Source organism: Lepus europaeus, chromosome 5 (genome assembly GCF_033115175.1).
Source record: "Lepus europaeus isolate LE1 chromosome 5, mLepTim1.pri, whole genome shotgun sequence".
Classification (NCBI taxonomy): domain Eukaryota; kingdom Metazoa; phylum Chordata; class Mammalia; order Lagomorpha; family Leporidae; genus Lepus; species Lepus europaeus.
In genome coordinates, this window is record NC_084831.1 from 38,243,260 (window position 1) to 38,263,334 (window position 20,075).

At 43.7% G+C, this 20,075-nt stretch overlaps 1 protein-coding gene across 3 annotated transcripts in view; it reads right to left on the bottom strand.

Moving 5' to 3' along the window:
• ATPAF1 (ATP synthase mitochondrial F1 complex assembly factor 1) overlaps positions 1 to 20,075 on the bottom strand; it is a 36,824-nt gene that overhangs the window by 13,650 nt on the left and 3,099 nt on the right. For all 3 annotated transcript variants that reach the window (XM_062191252.1, XM_062191250.1, XM_062191253.1), the window contains exons 3-6: positions 13,959 to 14,009; positions 13,301 to 13,363; positions 8,017 to 8,067; positions 5,752 to 5,799 (exon numbers count right to left, since the gene is read on the bottom strand). In XM_062191252.1, the coding sequence (XP_062047236.1) occupies positions 5,752 to 5,799; positions 8,017 to 8,067; positions 13,301 to 13,363; positions 13,959 to 14,009 (213 nt within the window). The remainder of the gene's footprint in view (positions 1 to 5,751; positions 5,800 to 8,016; positions 8,068 to 13,300; positions 13,364 to 13,958; positions 14,010 to 20,075) is intronic.

A 20,075-nucleotide genomic window follows, 5' to 3' on the forward strand; every position in this document is an offset into this window, starting at 1 on the left:
TGATCCATTAATTTTTTTCATCATCTGGAATTCTACTGTAAAAATTTATTCTTCTCGATGACTATTTGAGTCTTTTTCAATTTCTAAACTTTCTAATGTTGCTGAATTAACTTGTTCCGATTGCTCTAATCACTTCATATTCTATCAGCTGAAGCTAATATTGGAGTGCAGCTCTAGACTAACTACCAAGAAACATTAGATTTTTTTTTGAAAAACAATTGAAGAAACTACATTTTATTTAGCCTCAATCATTAAATGGTGCTAGTATTAAAAAACAATACATGATCTTCACTAGAGTGGTGGATTTATTTATTTATTTAAGATTTTATTTATTTGAGAGGTACAGATAGTGAGAGAGATAGACAGAGAGAAAGGTCTTCCTTCCATTGGTTCACTCTCCAAATTGCTGCAATGGCTAGAGATGGGCCAATTCGAAGCCAGGAGTCAGGCGTGTCTTCCCTGTCTCCCAAGTGGGTGAAGGGGCCCAGTGACTTGGGCCATCTTCCACTGCTTTCCTAGGCCATAGCAGAGAGCTGGATTGGAAGAGGAGCAGTTGGGACTAGAACTGGCGCCCATATGGGACGTCTGCACTGCAGGCAGAGGATTAACCTACTGTGCCATGGCGCCAGCCCCAAGAGTGGTAGATTTATGTAAGCCTAGAATTCCATGTTTCTCCTTACTTATATGGCCAAGGTTGATATTTGAGCTCTCCCTTTGAGTTTTTAAGATCAGTGAAATTTTTTTCCCTAGCTTTATAACATAATGTAACCATGACACTACATGATTATATCATCATTTTATTTAGTACAATTTGTAACTGTCAGAACTGAATTATTTATTTATTTATTTATTTTTAATTTTTTTAACAGGCAGAGTGGATAGTGAGAGGGAGAGACAGAGAGAAAGGTCTTCCTTTTGCCGTTGGTTCACCCTCCAATGGCCGCTGCGGCCGGCACATCGCGCTGATCCGAAGCCAGGAGCCAGGTGCTTCTCCTGGTCTCCCATGCGGGTGCAGGGCCCAAACACTTGGGCCATCCTCCACTGCACTCCCGGGCCATAGCAGAGAGCTGGCCTGGAAGAGGGGCAACCGGGATAGAATCCAGCACCCCGACCGGGACTAGAACCCGGTGTGCCGGCGCCGCAAGGCGGAGGATTAGCCTGTTAAGCCACGGCGCCGGCCAGAACTGAATTATTAAAAGAAATACTACAGGGGTTGGTATTGTGGCATAGCAGGTAAAGCCACTACCTGGGATGCTGGCATCCCATATGGGCACAGGCCTGAATTCCAGCTGCTCCACCTCTGATCCCCACGAATGACCCAGGTGCCTGGGCCCCTGCTACCCACATGGGAGACCCAGATGAAGCTCCAGGCTTTGGCCTGCTCCAGACCTGGCTGTTGCTGCAATGCAGGGCATAAACCAGGGACAGAAGAACTCTCTCTGCAACTCTGATCCTCAAACAAACAAATCTTCTTTAATTTTAATTAGTTTTTAACAGATTCAATATAGTTCATAAACACAATTCTAAGAATATAATGATACTCCCTTCCTCCCTACTTCCCCCTCTCTCTTTTCTTCTTTTTAGTTTTTGAGATAATATCTTTTAAATTTATATTACAGTAAAAAAGGTTTAATGCTTCACCAAATAAGAAGTTTAACAAGTGAAAAGCAAAAAACCTCCTAGTTTGGTGAGAATACAGACAACAGCTACAAACAATAGTTGAATACAAAATGACATTTTACCCTTATATAGTAAATTTTAAAGTAATCACAGATCTATTTTGATTTAGTTTTTATATGTAGTGTAAGGTTAAAGGGAGTTTTTTTTTTTTTAAGATTTATTTATTTGAAAGTCAGAGTTACACACAAAGAGAAGGAGAGGCAGAGGCAGAGGCAGAGGCAGAGAGAGAGAGAGAGAGACAGAGAGAGAGAGGTCTTCCATCCACTGGCTCACTTCCCAGTTGTCCGCAACAGCTGGAAGCTGTGCTGATCCAAAGCCAGGAGCCAGGAGCTTCTTTCATGTCTCCCATGTGGGTGCAGGGGCCCAAGGACTTGAGCTATCTTGTACAGCTTTCCCAGGCCATAGCAAAGAGCTGGATCAGAAGTGGAGCAGCCGGGTCTCGAACCAGCGCCCACATGGGATGCTGGTGCTTCAGACCAGGGTGTTAACCCGTTGTGCCATAGCACCGGCCCCAGGTAGATTTACTTTTTAAGCACATAGATAGCCAATGGCTTTAGCACCACTTATTGAAGATTATCCTTTCCCCATTTAATCACCCTGGCACCATGTTGAAAGACAACCAACCAATGTATGTTGGTCTGCTTCTGCACCCTGTTCCATTGATCTGTATTTCTATTTTTATGCCAATACAACACTGTTTTCCTTACTATATCTTTTATAATAAAATCAGAAAAAATAAGTCCTCTAACTTTATTCTTTTTTGAAATTGTTTTAGCTATTCCAGGTCCTCTGGATATCAAATTAAATTTTAAAACTAGCTTGTCAAAACTGCCCATTGAAATTTTGATTGAGATTTTTTTTTTTTTTTTTGACAGGCAGAGTGGACAGTGAGAGAGAGAGAGAGAAAGGTCTTCCTTTTGCCATTGGTTCACCCCTCAATGGCCGCTGCGGCCGGTGCGCTGCAGCCGGTGCACTGCGCTGATCCGAAGCCAGGAGCCAGGTGCTTCTCCTGGTCTCCCATGGGGTGCAGGGCCCAAGCACTTGGGCCATCCTCCACTGCGCTCCCAGGCCACAGCAGAGAGCTGGCTTGGAAGAGGGGCAACCGGGACAGGATCCGGTGCCCCGACCGGGACTAGAACCTGGGGTGCCGGCGCCGCAGGCAGAGGATTAGCCTAGTGAGCTGTGGCGCCGGCCGAGATTGTATTCTAAGTAGAGATTAATTTGGGAAGAACTGATATCTTAATAATTCTGAGTCATCCAAGCCATGAAATGGTGTATTTTTCCATATACTTAGTATTCTTTATTTCCTGTCAGCAGTGTTTGGAAATTTTCTCGAAAACCCCAGTAAGCATTAGTGATACCATGTCCACTAGTCTACCTCACCCATTCTCCTTCTCATAGCCCTTACTGGAGGTCATTTCTCCAGTAACAATCTCATAACTTCTTTTAGGTACGTATTACCAAGATAGCATGGCTAAAACTACAAAGAAAACTGGCCCCCCAAAACAGGGCCTTCCAATGGGCACTTTTCTGACAGATAAGCCCTGTAACAGAGGGGCAGGCATTTGGACAGTGGTTTAGCCACTGGTTAGCACACCTGCATACCCTACTGGAACGTCTAGATCCAGTGTCTGCCTCCAGCTCCTGCCTAACTTCCTGCCAGCCCCTGAGGGGCCAGTGGTGCTGGTTCAAGGATTTTGATTCCTGCCACCCACTGGGAGACCTAGGTTGAATTCCTGGCTCCTGGCTGTGGTCTCCCTTCACCTTTCCTCAAAATCTCCAGCCATTGCGGGCATTTGGGGAGTGAATAGGAGCATAGGAGCTTTCTCTCTATCTCTCAACTGAATAATTTAAAAAAAATTAGGGACATTTAGGGCTGCTGCCTGGGGCACCGGCATTCTTCATGGGTGCCAGTTTGAGTCCTGGCTGCTCTACTTCTGATGCAGCTCCCTGCTAATGCTCCTGGGAAGGCAGTGGAGGATGGTCTCTGCACCCACGTGAGACCTGGAAGAAGCTCCTGGCTCCACACTGGCCCAGGTTCGGCCATTGCAGTATTTGGGGAGTGAACCAGCAGATGGAAGACCTCTCCCTCTGTCTCTATAACTCTGCCTTTCAAGTAAATAAATAAATCTTTTTCTAAAAGAAATTAGGGACATTTGAGATAGTAGTTAGGATGTCACTTGGGGGGCTGTTGATGTGGCGTAGTGGGTAAAGCCCAAGCCTGTAGTGTGAGCATCCCATGTGGTTGCTGGTTCAAGTCCCGGCTGCTCTACTTCCAATCCAGCTCTCTTCTATGGCCTGGGAAAGCAGTAGAAGATGGCACAAGTTCTTGGAAACCCAAAAGAAGCTCCTGGCATCATATGGCACGTTGTGACCATCTGGGGAGTGAACCAGTGGGTAGAAGACCTCTGCCTCTCAAAAAAAAAAAAAAAAAAAAAAAAAAGCCTGCTTTAAAAAAAAAAAAAATGGAATTTGGAATTAGAAAAAGTACCAGTATTCAAACCCAGGCACTCCAATATAGGATGTGGACATGCCAGATGATGTCTTCCTTTTTTTTTTAAGCTTCTTTTTCTCTTTTAAAAGATTTATTTATTTATTGAAAGTTAGAGTTACACAGAGAGAGGAGAGGCAGAGACAGAGAGAGAGGTCTTCCATCCTATGGTTCACTCCCCAATTGTCCACAACGGCCAGAGCTGCGCTGTGCCAAAGCCAGGAGCTTCTTCCAGGTCTCCCACACGGGTGCAGGGGCCCAAGGACTTGGGCCATCTTGTACTGCTTTCCCAGGCCATAACAGAGAGCTGGATTGGAAGTGGAGCAGCCAGGTCTCGAACTGGTGTACATATGGGATGCCGGTGCTTCAGGCCAGGGCATTAACCCGCTGTGCCACAGTGCCAGCCCCAAAAGCTTCTTGTTAATGTACACTAGTGGGGGGCCAGCGCTGTGGCGCAGCAGGTTAATGTCCTGGGCTGAAGCGTCGGCATCCCATATGGGCGCCGGATCCAGACTTGGCTGCTCCTTTTCCAATCCAGCTTTCTTCTGTGTCCTGGGAAAGCAGTGGAAGATGGCCCAAGTCTTTGGGCCTCTGCACCTGCGTGGGAGACACTAAAGAAGCTCCTGGCTCCTGGCTTCATATCAGCACAGCTCTGGCTGTTGTGGACAACTGGGGAGTGAACCAGCGGATGGAAGACCTCTCTCTCTCTCTGCCCCTCCTTCTCTTTGTGTGTAACTCTTTCAAATAAATAAATTAATTAAAAAAAAATGTACACTAGTGGGAGGGCAGGTGATGACTCAATTAGCTGAGTCCCTGGCCGGTGCTGCGGCTCAATAGGCTAATCCTCCGCCTAGCGGTGCCGGCACACCGGGTTCTAGTCCCGGTCGGGGCACCGATCCTGTCCCGGTTGCCCCTCTTCCAGGCCAGCTCTCTGCTGTGGCAAGGGAGTGCAGTGGAGGATGGCCCAAGTGCTTGGGCCCTGCACCCCATGGGAGACCAGGAGAAGCACCTGGCTCCTGCCATCGGATCAGCGCGGTGCGCTGGCCACAGCGCGCCTGCTGCGGCGGCCATTGGAGGGTGAACCAATGGGAAAGGAAGACCTTTCTCTCTGTCTCTCTCTCTCTCACTGTCCACTCTGCCTGTCAAAAAAAAAAAAAAAAAAAAAAAAAATTAGCTGAGTCCCTGACACCCACCTGGGAGGCTTAGATTAAGTTCCTGGCTCCCAGCTTTGGCCTGGCTCAGCTTCAGCTGTTGCAGGCAGGCATCTGAGAAGAGAAACTGCAGATGCAAGCATTTTTCCTTTCTGTCTTTTGAAATAAATAAATAACTTTTTAAAAAAATGATCTACATTAGAAAGGGCAGAGATGTGGTAGCCAGCTAAAAAGGAGCTTTCTGGGCGAAACACTTATAACTTCATAAGGCTGAAAAACTCACTTATCCATACAACAACATGCGAGCATCTTTCTTAAATAAATAGAGCTCTGTAATGTGAGAGTGTACAGAATACGAGAGGATTGGTTGGAAACATTCTTGTTTGGCAGTACTGATAAACAATCTTTATATGGTCACCAGATACTTACTGTTGGACAGGATTGAGCCCGGTTCCAGATCAAATCAAATTTCTCTTTCTGTAAGTTGGAAAAGAAAAAAATTAACACACAAGCAGGAAAATACAAAAAGCTACAATCACATTTAAATTGACCAAGACTGAATTCCAGAACTGTAATACCACCAAAATAATCTTTCCTGTTCTATCATTTTCAAATCATTCTTATGATAGAAAGATAGGAAAACCCAGTCTTATGCTTTCCTGATCATTGTCAGAATTATGTTGAAGAAGAGGTACTTCAAAGCTCTGAACTATTCGGGGAACTCTGACAAGTGGCAGAGGCATCAGGTCATAAGTCAGTCTGAGGGAGAGCTGAGGAGGACTGTTCAAAAAATGAATTAGTATCAGAGATCTGCATTCATGAAAGGTATAAATTCTTTGGCTGCTAAACTTAAGATGGGTAAGGGTGCATATGTCCAAGAGGTTAAAAAAAAGATAGGAGTTGGTGCAACAGGTTAAGCTGCCACTTAGAATGCTGGCATCCTGTCTCTGAGTGCCAATTTGAGTCCCAGTGGCTCTATTTTCAGTCCAGCTTCCTGCTAATGTACCTGGGAAGGCAGCAGAAGATGGCCCAAGTGCTTGGGCCTCTGCACCCACCTGGGAGACCCAGATGGAGTTCCTGGATCCTGGTTTCAGCCTGGCCAAGCTCTAGCTATTGTAGCAATTTTGGGAGTGAACTAGTGATAGAAAATCCCTCTCTCTCTTTTACTCTGCCTTTCAAACAAATAAATTAAAAAAACAAAAAACAAAAAAAACCAGTGATGGGGCCGGCACTGCAGGTTCATCCTCTGCCTACGGTGCTGGCATCCCACTTGGGCACTGGGTTCTAGTTCCAGCTGTTCCTCTTCCAATCCAGCTCTCTGCTATGGCCTGGGAAAGCAGTATAAGATGGCCCAAATGCTTGGGCCCCTGCACTCACGTGGGAGACCAGGAAGAAGCTCCTGGCTTCAGATCGGCTCATCTCTGGCTGTTACGGCCAGTTGAGGAGTGAACCAACGGAAGGAAGACCTTTCTCTGTCTCTTCCTCTCACTGTCTGTAATTCTACCTCTCAAATAAATAAAATTTTAAAAAACAAAACAACAGGGCCGGCGCCGCGGCTCACTAGGCTAATCCTCTGACTGCGGTGCTGGCACCCCGGGTTCTAGTCCTGGTCAGGGTGCTGGATTCTGTCCTGGTTGCTCCTCTTCCAGTCCAGGTCTCTGCTGTGGCCCAGGAAGGCAGTGGAGGATGGCCCAAGTGCTTGGGCCCTGCACCCGCATGGGAGACCAGGAGAAGCACCTGGTTCCTGGCTTCGGATCAGCGAGATACGCTGTCCGTAGCGGCCATTTTGGGGGTGAACCAACAGAAAAGGAAGACCTTTCTCTTTGTCTCTGTCTCTCTAACTGCCTGTCAAAAAACAAAACAAAACAACAACAATAACAAAAAACCAGTGATACCATCATAACAACCAAAAGACCTGACTTTTTCTACCCACATGTTTTACTCCTTAATCTTAGAGTTAATCATAAAAGTTCAGTATATATTTGTATGCTTGATATAAATTTAACCTAAGCCATTTCCTCTTCAGAGAAGAATAATGAAAGAATTAGTTTAATTTTTCAAATTCCAATACTTCAAATGCTTTCTTATGGTGGAGGTGAACAGGACATTAAGCCAGAGAAGCCAGCAGCATCCCCTCCCAGTCACAAACCTTAATGGTCAGGCAATGACTGGTAACCAACTCCAAGACAGCAATTTTAGGAAGAGGAAAACCCAAGAAAATGCCACTTGATAAGGGGCAACACCAGAGAAAGGAGAAGGCTCCAGGTTAGCTCTGGTATAGGTCCCTTTATAGACAAGAAGAAAGCAAGCTATGTTAGAGATGCTGTCTTAAATTCCAACAGCCTGTTTGGAAAACAGGGCTCCCCCCTCAAAACAAACAAACAAACAAACAAACAAACCAAAAACCAAAAAGCACCTGGAAATTATTCACCACATGAACTTATACCATTCTCCGCTGTCAGAGACTTGACTCAGAGACATTTCTAAACCAGAAAGAGGGAAAGCAAGAGCCATAAATATAGCATATGAAGCTTCCAACCTTTGGTACTTAGGGCATAATAAAAACCTTCAGAGTTGTGAAACCCAAGTTCTCAAGAGGCAATAAACACAGGAAAAGCAAAGGAACTGCCAGCTAAGGTAGGAGCACTGACCTCCATGCTGTAACACTTTCATTTTCCCCTCCAAACTACTTACAGGAATAACTGCGAAGACCGTATCTTTCGCTGCAAAATACTGCTGCCAAATCTGTAAAACAAGAGGCGGTGTCTGTGACATGCAGGTGATCTGTAACCCGTGCCAAGAAACGCTGACAGCTTTCTCTGCTCACAGTAGAGTCGCATTTGATACTGGGGAAGAAAAGCCCAACGCAACGCTTTCATTACTAGTACATGATTAGAAAGATCTAACACGATACATTCTTCTGGATGATTAAAATCTAACTCTTAATAACATATTCCTGTCAGAGAACTGATTCTATGACCTTTTTCATCATTCTCAATATGTGCCTGGTGTGTGATAAGACAACTTTTTTCTCCCCCATATCTTGCCTCCTCCCTCCCCAGCCAGCTGTGGGCTTCTGAGTGAGGGAGGGCACTGTCAGTAAAGTACAGGGTCTGTAGTCAGGTGGACCTGTATGCAAATCCCAGCTCTACTAGGTGCTACCTTGGGCAAATTACTAAGATGCCCCAAATAACATCAACAAAACAGCAACAGTCAACTTCATAGGATTGTCAGGAAGACTAGCTGAAATAATGCAGTCTTACGCTTAGCACAGTGCTTGGAACAAATACTACAAATAAAGTTAACTTTATTCGCTAATATTACCATCCTATAGGCAGCTTTTCAGATCTTGCTTCCAGGCCGGCACCGTGGCTCAATAGGCTAATCTTCCGCCTAGCGGCACCGGCACATCAAGTTCTAGTCCCGGTCAGGGCGCCGGATTCTGTCCCGGTTGCCCCTCTTCCAGGCCAGCTCTCTGCTATGGCCCAGGAGTGCAGTGGAAGATGGCCCAAGTGCTTGGGCCCTGCACCCCATGGGAGACCAGGAAAAGCATCTGGCTCCTGCCTTCGGATCAGCGCGGTGCGCTGGCCACAGCGAGCCGGCCGCGGCGGCCATTGGAGGGTGAACCAACGGCAAAGGAAGACCTTTCTCTCTCTCTCTCTCTCACTGTCCACTCTGCCTGTAAAAAAAAAAAAAAAAAAAAGACAGATCTTGCTTCCAGAATGTCTTTCATAAGAGAAAGAGATAAGAGTGTGTTGGAGTGGACTATGGTACATACTAATCAGAAGTCCTAACTATTTGGCACCAAAGAACAAGCAGGTCACATTTTGACTCTTATGATGTAAATATCAAAAGGTAAGGAATAAAAATTTATAAGAAATTAGAAAACAGGAAAAGGACAGAATTGTTCCTAGTTCTACCACCCTAACAGAATCATTATTATTTTTGATGTGTCTGTTTCCAATGCATATTAATAGTATTTTTTCTTAGACATAGATATAGCCTATTGTGGTATTGTGTCTTGCTTTTTATATCATTTCACTTATCATATGCATACTCTGTGTTCATATCTTTTATTACCATTACTTTGCCTTTTCACAAAAAAGTGTCACTTCCCACCTCTGATCCCCAAACTCTTCTTGTTGCTGAAGCTGAATTTATATCACTCTCCTTCCACACAGTCTCCCTTGACCATTTCAGTCAGAAGATTTGCTATGAATTGCTTTTGTACTTTATATTTCTCTAAAGATGCCTAGGATATGCCATTTCATAATAAGGTCCATTTACCAATGGATCCATCTCCCTCACTACTTTGCAAGTTCCCTGTAGGTACGGTGTATGCATATGTTTCAACGTCTTGCAACACCAAAAGTGTTCAGACATGCTGGCTGAGTGATAGATGACTGTGACACAGTAAGAAATATATATTTGGTCTCTGCTCTGGTTTCTTTTAGGTGCTTTTAAAAGAGACACTTAGGGGTGGCACAATGGCGTAGTGGGTAAAGCTGCCAACTTCAGTGCTGGCATCCCATATGGGTGCCGGTTCGAGTCCTGCTCCACTTCCTTTTTTTTAAATTTCCAAATTCTGCTCTGTAAGAGTTCATATACTTTTGTTAAAAAGACATTTATTTTTAAAGATTTATTTGAAAGTCAGAGTTACACAGAGAGAAAAGGACAAGCAGAGAGAAAGAGAGGTCTTTTTATTTATTCAAAAGTCAGAGTTAACACAAGAGAGGAGAGGCAGAGAGAGAGAGAGAGAGAGAGAGAGAGAGAGAGAGAGAGAGATTCCATCTGTTGGTTCACTCCCCAGTTGGCTGCAACAGCTGGAGCTGCGCTGATCTGAAGCTAGGAGCCAGGAGCCTCTTCCAGGTCTCCCACATGGGCAAGGGGCCCAAGGACCTCGGCCATCTTCCACTGCTTTCCCAGGCCATAGCAAAGAGCTGGATTGGAAGTGGAGCAGCCCGGACTTGAACCGGCACCCATATGGGATGCCAGCACTGCAGGCAGCGGCTTTACCCTCTACACCACAGCACTGGCCTGAGCTGCACTTCTGATCTGGCTCTCCACCACGGCCTGGGAAAGCAGTAGAAGATGGCCCAAGTGCTTGGGCACCCTGCACCTGGGTGGGAGACCCAGAAGAAGCTCTTAGCTCCTGGTTCCTGGCTTTGGATAAGCCCAGTTCCTGCTGTTGCAGCCATTTGGGGAGTGAACCAGCAGATAAAAGACCCCCCACCCTGTGCTTCTCCTCTCTGTAACTCTTTCAAATAAATTTTTAAAAAATCAATAAATGTTAAAAAAAAAAAAGAGGCACTTAGCTCAGGTTAGGCAAGAGTGACAGAGGAAGGGACACTTGAGCTGTATTCTGAATAGAAAGATGAACAGGTAGGGCAGGAGGAGATAATGACACATGTTCTAAGCAAAGAATAACAACATTAGCAAAAGCACAAAAGTCAACATAACACAACCAAAGTGACACCTGAGTGAGCTGATGTTGAAGAACGGGTGCCCCTTTTTTAGAGTTGCTCCATTTTGTAAACATACTCATTAAAATGTGGAGTTCCAGGGGCAAGGGTCTGGTAGTGGTTAAGATGCTGCTTGGGATGCCTGCATCCCTTATCAGAGTCTGTGTTCAGGTCACAGGTCTGCTTCCAATTCTAGCTTCCTGCTAATGCACACCCAGGGCAGTAGCAAGCGATGGCCCAAGGACTTGTGTTCCTGCTACCCACATGGGAGACCTGAATTGAGTTCCAGGCTCCTGGTTTGGCCTGGCCCAGCTCGAGTTCTTACAAGTATTTGAGGAATAAATCAACAGTCAAAAGACCTATTTTCCTCTCTGCTTTTGCTTTTCAAATAAATGAGTTAAAGAAAAGAAAAGCAAAGCTCCAGCTGAGGACACTAATTAAAGTGTGACCTATGTAACTAATACAAAGCACAAAAGGACTATTACTTTTTAGGACCTAGGCAAACCACCACTGCAGCCCAAGGTGGCTTGTTATTTTAAAGGATGTCTAAATATGGTCTTCTCATTTTAAAGACAGCATATTCTGATTATTTTAATTTATAATACAACATTAGCAGACAGCTTATAAATAAATTGACATTTATAAGACTGATAGGTATTTCTTAATGTAATATAGCTGACTTCAGTTACTCAAAAATTATTTTGGGGGCCAGTGTTATGGCATAGAAGGTAAAGCCACAGCCCGTGATACTGGCATGCTATCCCATATGGGTGCCAGTTTGTTTCCCAGCTGCTCCACTTCTGATCCAGCTCCCTGCTAATGGCCTTGGAAAGCAGCAGAAGATAGTCCAGGTATCTGGGTCCCTGCCACCCTCATGGGAGAACCAGATGAAGTTCCTGGCTCCTGGCTTCAGCCTGGCCCAGCCTTGGCTATTGAGGCCATTTGAGGAGTAAACCAGTGGATGGAAGATCTCCTCTAATTCTACCTTTCAAATAAATAAATCTTAAAAAAATATTTCAATGAGCATAAATATTTTAGGTCTAAGTAACACTTGTCATATGACCTCCTGGGCCTGGCTTGTTTCTCCTCTAAGACAACATGCTTGGTGTCCATGCCCCTGGCACTTCTTCTCAAAGGCCCTGAGTTCTCCCTGAGACTTTGTGTAAGCCTGTCTTACCAAAATTTAGAGCACTGTTTTGACCTTATTTGTGTTTGTGTTTGTTCTTCCACTAGGCTAAAACTCCTTGAGGGTAGAGGATTTTGTCTGGCACACAGCTGACATTTAGTGGGTATAGAATAAACACTCACAAAAATAAATGATATAACAACCAAAGGAAACCCGTGGCAACTGGTTTCACTTCCTGTATGGGTATATGACAGAGTCAAACAGACACAAGTCTGAGACCTAGCTCTACCACTGACTCAAGTACTTAATCTCTTTAACTTTCAGTTCTTCAAATAAACTGGGAAACAACAGCATCTACTTCACAGGGTAGTAATGAGAATTAATGAAGTAATATACGAAGCACTAAGCATAGATACCTGATACACAGGATGCTGCGTTTATTATTATTGTGATCCTCTCAGGATACCTCAAATAATTCATGGAGCAATAAAGAGTGCCAATAAACAGCTAACTACAGTCTACTGAGAGAGGAGAGAATCACAGACATGAAAATGTGAACAGCAACGCAAACCAAGGTACATGGAACGGCCAAACAGGCAGGAGAGACTGCGCCTGGAAGGAAGGGGTCCAGGAAGCTTCCTCAGAAAGCGTTAATGAAGTGGACTATGACGATCAAGAAATGGAGTATGAAAAGTCACTGAACGTTTCTGAGCAAGTTCCTTATTTTTATTCATTTATTTAAAAATATAAAGGTAGCACTTACTTTGTTCCAGGCACTGTTCTAAGTGCTCTGCAAATGTTAACACTCTTAATCTTCTAAATAACCCTAGGAGGTTAAGTATTATTATTATCTCCACTTTTCAGTAGAAAACCCAAGGCCCACAGAGGTTAATTAACTTGTCCAAGTTATAAACTAGTAAGTGGCTGAATTAGGACTTAAAACTGACAGTGTGGTTCTCCAGTCTGTTCTTAATGAGCACGCTATGCTTCTCTTAATGAAAGCAAAACTTTAAGAGGACTTAGCTGGTGAGGATGTGATAGGGAGAGTGGCAGAAATGGGAACAGGAGGAATGGGAGTGGGGATGTCTATTTGGAAAGGCTGTATAGGAATCCAGGTATAAAGTACTGATGATTTAAAGTAGGATGCAGGAAATAGGAATGGAAATGAAAGGAGAAACACAAGCTGATTAGACATACATGAGCAAGGCTGAGAAACACAGGTTTTTTCATCTCACTATTTTTCACGTAATTCATCACTTTTGTCATTTCTTTTACTACCTTTCATTTTGGCTACAGAGAGGTGTCAGAAAATATATGCTGTCTTCCCTCAGATTTGATTCAGAAAACACACATTTTTCACAAGTTCTGCAAACCCATTTTCATCGATTACCTGTTTTATTTCTTCTGCAGTTTTTTCTTTAACCATCTCAATGTTAAAGATTGAACTGAGAGTCTTGAAAAAGAAAATAAAAAAGCAATTAACAGCTATAAAAAACAAAACAAAACAGCTTAACTCTACCTCTAAGCCCTGTGACAAACAGTATGTTAGGTAGCTGAGTAAGGAGAGAACAAGTATAGGACAAGCTCAGAGACAGTGAGCCCCCAAGCCCAGGCAGGTTTTCACAGTTCTATTCCCGGGGAGTATCTATTAGTCACTCTGTACTTTCCCAAGTATTTCACTGTCACCCATGAGTCCCGAAGCATTTTGCAGCTAGGAGGAGAAATCTTTGTTATTTTTTAACTTAGCAGCTATTCTACTAGGGGTAGCAAATTAAATGATAGACTAAACATGCTTTATTTGACTTTCTAAATTGCTCCCTGTACAAAGATGGAGTGTTACTGCATTACCTCCAGGACTCCCAAGACCCACACTTTTGCGGGGGTTACATCAAGAACACAAAATTCATAAATATTGTTCATCTCTACAGCTGGAAAATCACAATACACAAAATCACTAAGCTGCAGCAAATGTGTTCAAATTCACAGCCTCTCGTTCCAGCTGTCCCATATGACGCCAGACTTGGATTTCTGTTTAATTAGAAACTTACCTTGTCTTTTGTGAATCCTCTACTCGTAGGCTGTTTCCCCAAGGCATCTGCCTAAAATATATGATGAGACAGGATATTAATCTACACTTTACTCATATGAAAAACACCACCAAACTAGACAAGGGGCCCAGTCTCATTAATTTTGCATTTGAGAACTTCCTTCTGTCCATTCCACAGTGACTGTGCACACTGTTTTAAGAGCTACTGTTCATGAGGCCACTTTCCTTTGATTGAGATTCGGAGCTGCAGAGATGAGGAAGGATTTGTCAGTAACTACCAGCTGTTAGTACTGAGATAAACACCTTACACTTGCCTTGGATATGAGGGATTCTGTCCCCAGATTAAGTCTGCTTGAAATTCCTATGCTCTGCTCTCTGACCGGTTCCACACTGAGCCACAGAGGTGGAAAGGGAAGGTCTTCGCCAAGGCTGCTGCTTACCCCTGACAGCACTTCTGATGACAGGCAGCCTCAGACTAGTTATTTATTTATTTATTTTTTAAGATTTATTTATTTATTGTAATGTCAGAGTTACACACAGAGAGAAGGAGAGGCAGAGAGAGAGAGAAAGAGAGAGAGAGAGTCTTCTATTTACTGGTTCACTCCCCAGTTGGCCACAACGGCCAGAGCTGCACTGATCTGAAGCCAGGAGCCAGGAGATTCTTCCGGGTCTCCCACATGGGTGCAGGGGCCCAAGGACTTGGGCTGTCCTCTACTGTTTTCTCAACCATAGCAGAGAGCTGGATTGGAAGTGGAGCATCCGGGACTCAAACCAGCGTCCATATGGGATGCCAGCACTGCAGGCAGCAGCTTTACCCACTATACCACAGCACTGGCTCCCAGACTAGTCTTTTTGAGAACTCAGTCTTAACATTGCCTTCATTAAATTAGATTTCTCCTCAAAAGAGGCCAAGAAAAATTGAGAATGAGTATTTTCTGTCCTATGCCACCATCTCTGACAGAGACCAAAGCCAGGAAATTCTCTTTTGAGTTGTTTCTAATAGTAGAGATGGTTGACAGATGGCTGATAGATGTTATGAATCTTCTGTCCAATCTCTAAGTTCAAGACCATGCCTTTGAGGAAAGAAACATAGCTTATACATGGAATTCTGAGGCTGAAAAACACTTTCTACATAAAATCATGTCTTTCATTACTTTGTGCTTTAATGAATCCAAACCTTTCACAAGTGATACCCGTAAAACTTGTACCCACAAATTATACAAAAGCTTGGTACAGAAAAACTTGTTGGATACAATGGTCTTTTTGGATATAGCACAAAAACATCAGCAGCATCCTACTATAGCCCTTCATTCTTGCATAAATCATCTAAACAGGGAAGAACTGATTTCATGTCCATTCCATTCATTCTCAGGTCTACCGTGAAAACAAACAAAACCCTCCACTTGCACAGGTGTCTTTACTTTCTGGTAATCAAGCACTGGCCAATGCTGTGGCACAGAAAGTTAAGCCTCTGCTTGCAATGCCAGCAACCCATATGGATGCTGGCTGGAGTCCTGGCTGCTCCACTTCTGATCCAGCTCCCTGGCAATGGCCTGGGAAACCAGCAGAGGATGGCCCTAATCCTTGGGCCCCTGCACCCTCTTTCTCTCTCTCTAGCTCTGCCTTTCAATAAACAAATAAATCTTTTAAAAACAGTCAAGCCCTGTGCATTCTTTCCTCACAATTTCTCTATAATCTGTTCTGCTTCTATTTTAACTTACAGAAATAAAAAAAATTTAAGCTACATGTATAAGCTTATTGTATTTTACCAAATCTAAGACCCCATTGATCAAGATTCACCATTATCATATGTATCAGAAAAGCCAGTTAAATGACAGACCAACACTTTCATAAAACATCAGTTTTGGGACAATTTTGTAGATGTTAAAATGTAAAAATAATTGGGCTTTAAAATTGATAAAGTAATTAAAATAGTTGAAACTATATGCCAAAAGTATTAAAAGTACTTAATAAAAAATTTTAAATTTATTTATTTATTTGAAAGGCAGAGTTACAGAGAGACAGAGAGAGAGAAAGAGAGAGAGAGAAAGTCTTCCACCCACTGGTTCACTCCCCAAATGGCTGCAGCAGTCAGAGCTGTGCTGATCTGAAGCCAGGAAGGAGCCTGGAGCTTCTTCCAGGTATCCCATGTGGGTTCAGGGACCCAAACACTTGGGCCATCTTCTACTGCTCTCCCAGGCCACAGCAGAGAGCTGGATCGAAAGTGAAGCAGCCAGGACTCAAACTGGCGCCCATATGGGATGTCAGCACTGCAGGCAGCGGCTTTTACCCACTATGCCACAGTGCCAGTCCCAAAAACACATAATAAAAATTTAAACGATGGGGCCGGCGCCATGGCACAGTAGGTTAATCCTCCGCCTGCGGCGCCAGCATCCCATATGGGTGCTGGTTCTAGTCCTGGCTGCTCCTCTTCCGATCCAGCTCTCTGCTGTGGCCTGGGAAAGCAGTGAAGATGGCCCAAGTGGGAGACCTGCACTTGTGTGGGAGACCAGGAAGAAGCTCCTGGCTTCTGGCTTCAGATCGGTGCAGCTCCGGCCATTGCGGCCATTTGGAGAGTGAACCAATGGACGAAAGGCCTTTCTCTTTGTCTCTCCCTCTCACTGTCTGTAACTCTACCTCTCAAACAAATAAATAAAATCTTTAAAAAAAATTTAAACGAGTCCTTTTCCACTATGGGCACCTGAGAAATAAGTGGGGATAATTTTTTGTTGTTACAATAATTAGATAGTGACATCTGCACCTATGGGAGGGGTAGGGTACCATATGAGCTGCAAGTTTTCAGAGTTCTACCTAGTATAGAACTTTCCTCCATCTTGCAAAACTTCTTAATGTCTAGCCAGACATCCTTGTAGGTAAAAACCTGGGCCTAGAACCCACACAGCTTTCACAAAAAATGCATTTTATAGAAATAAAATGACTATACAACTTTACAGAAAATTGTACACTGTGGAATCTTAAGTGATTTATAACACTGTGGTTTTAGAGTTTTTATAATTACCAATACAATATCCATGTACCAGTCAGCATTTGTTGCTTATATGCTCACAGCACTTCACAAATTAAGCGAACACAACTGAAAAATGCAGGTCTCAAAACAGAGTGCTGGTGCCGGCGTGGTGGTGCAGTAGGTTAATCCTCTGCCTGTGGCGCCAGCATCCTGTATGGATGCCGGTTCTAGTCCTGGCTGCTCCTCTTCCAATCCAGCTCCCCACTATGGCCTGGGAAAGCAGTAGAAGATGACTCAAGACTTTGGGCCCCTGTACCCGTGTGGGAGACTGGAAGAAGCTCCTGGTTCCTGGCTTCGGATCGGTGCAGCTCTGGCCATTGCAGCCATTTGGGGAGTGAACCAACAGATGGAAGACCTTTCTCTCTGTCTCTCCTCTCACTGTCTGTAACTCTAGCTCTCAAAAATAAATAAAATCTTAAAAAAAAAAAAAAAAAAAAGAGTTGTGCCCAAGAATTCACACACTAAAATATGTATTTTACTAAAAAATACTTCCCTTTGTGAGTTAGGGCATTACACTGACATTGCCCTCAAAATTATGTATACAGGTAGGTTCTATGGTCTATCAACAATGTTTAATTTCAGGATAAAGTGAGAATAAAATAAAACTTATTATAAAAGGGGGCTGTTAAGTCCTATGTGTTATGGAATCAATGACTCAAAGTAAAGTAAAGGCTTTACGTAAATATGAGTAGCTACCTAAGAGTTGCCATAATTTAAATCCAATTCTTACTTTTCATTTATCATCATAAAGCTGAATTTCTATATTTGTTTACAAAAAAGGGACACAGAGCTTCTTCATACAAAATTGAATGTTTGTAACACAGTAGTATTTCCAGGAACTACTGACTTGTAATCTTGCTACTATAAATGTTTACTATAGGAAAAAACTATGCTTGTCACAGAAGTTTAATTTGCTCTCCAACCTCAAGATTATGCACCCACTATTAATCTTGTTTTAAGTAAACTAGTTAAAACTAAGTAGATTCTCTTAAAATGCAGAATTATCTATGTCAAAAAAAGTTATTTTCCAAGTATAATAAACATCTCTAGTTTGACTTTAAAACTCATTGTAGAATCCCAACTTTTCCCTGTAAAGGTATTTCAAGCTCTCTGAAGCCCACACCTGGATTACTGCATGTCTTCCTTGGTTCTGGCCTCTTTCAATCTAATTTGTTCTGTGCTCTACTCTAGATTACTATTTTTCAAGGCATAGGCTGTGAAATTACTTTAGGGGATCATGGGCATGTTTTTTACAAAATGAAAAAGAATAAAAAAAACCAAGAACACAGGAGTCAGTGTTGTGCACAGCAGGTTAAGTCTCCACTTGAACTAATGCCTTCAGCCCATATCCAAGTCTCTGTTCGAGTCCCAGCTATTCTGCTTCCCACCCAGTTCTCTGTTAATGTGCCTGGGAAGCAGCAGATGATGGCTCAAGTACTTTAGTCCTGGCTGCCCACATGAGCGATCTAGATGGAATTCCTGGTTCTTGGCTTTGGCCTAGACCAGCCCTGGCTATTGCAGCCATTTGGGGAGTGAATCAACAGATGGAAGATCTCTCTCTCCACCTCCCTATCTCTTTTCTTTTTTTGAAGATTTATTTATTTATTTGAAAGTCAGAGTTACAGAGAGAAGGAGAGGCAGAGAGAGAAAGGTCTTCCATCTGCTGGTTCACTCCTCAATTGGCTGCAACGGCCAGAGTTGCGCCAATCCGAAACCAAGAGCTCCCGCTGGGTCTTCCCACATGGGTGCAGAGGCCCAAGGACTTGGGCCGTCCTCTACTGCTTTCTCAGGCCATAGCAGAGAGCTGGATTGAAAGAGGAGCAGCCGGGACTCGAACCGGTGCCCATATGGGATGCCGGCACCGCAGGCAGCGGCTTTACCCGTTACGCTATGGCACCGGCCCCTAAATACGTAAATCTTAAAATAAAAAAAAGTACTGCGGGGCCAGTGCCGTGGTGTAGTGGATAAAGCCGCTGCCTGCAGCGTCGGCATCTGATATGGGCACCAGTTTGAGCGTGGCTGCTCCACTTCCGATCCAGCTCTCTGCTACGGCCTGGGAAAGAAGTAGAGGACGGCACAAGTCCTTGGGCCCCTGCACCCATGTGGGAGACCCAGAAGAAGCTCCTGGCTCCTGGCTTTGGATCAGCGCAGCTCTGGCCGTTGTGGCCAATTGGGGAGTGAACCAGCAGATGGAAGATTTCTCTCTGCCTAACTTGGACTTTCAAATAAATAAATAAATAAATCTTAAAAAAAAAAAGCACTGCAAGCATTGTTTTGTAAAAATTTTGTTTTTTATAATCATATATATACTGAATTTCAGTGTAAAATGTATGTGTGTGTCATGGTCAAAAAGTTGGAAAAACATTGTATTAGATTCTTTTTTTAGGATTATTCTCATATGGGATGCTGGCATCATAGGTATCAGTTTAACCTGCTATGCCACAATGCCTGTATCTAGATTCATCATTTTAGTCACAGCTTTCGATATGCTTTACCTCAGCTTTGTTTCTTACTTAAGGATAATAATCTTTAATATGTATTATTACCTACCAGGGCCTATGTTAGAGTTTTACATGACATAATCTCATTCAGGGCCAGCATTGTGGCATAGTGGGTTAAGCATCCACCTGAAGTGCTGGCATTCCGTACGAGTTCCAGTTCACATCTTGGCTGTTCCACTTCTGATCTAGCTCCTTGCTAATGGCCTGGGAAAGCAGTGAAAGACTGCCTAAGTGCTTGGGCCCCCATACCCATGTGGGAGGCCCAGTAGAAGCTCTTAGCTTCCGATCAGCTCAGATCCAGTTGTTGCAGCCAGCTGGGGAGTAAACTAGCAGATGGAACATCTCTCTCTCTGTCTCTCCTTCTCTAACTCTGCCTCTCAAATAAATAAATAAACCTTTAAAAAATATCACTATGCAGTAGGTAGTTATTATTCCCCTTTGACAGAAAAGCAAACTGAGGTTTAGAGATGTCATACAATTTTCGCAGAGCCACCTAGCTAGTAAGTGGATAAGCTAGGACTCAGTACCTGGCAAATGGTTCCAGAGTCTATCCTCTTAGCAAGTAAGTTATCTTCTCCCTACTCCTTAA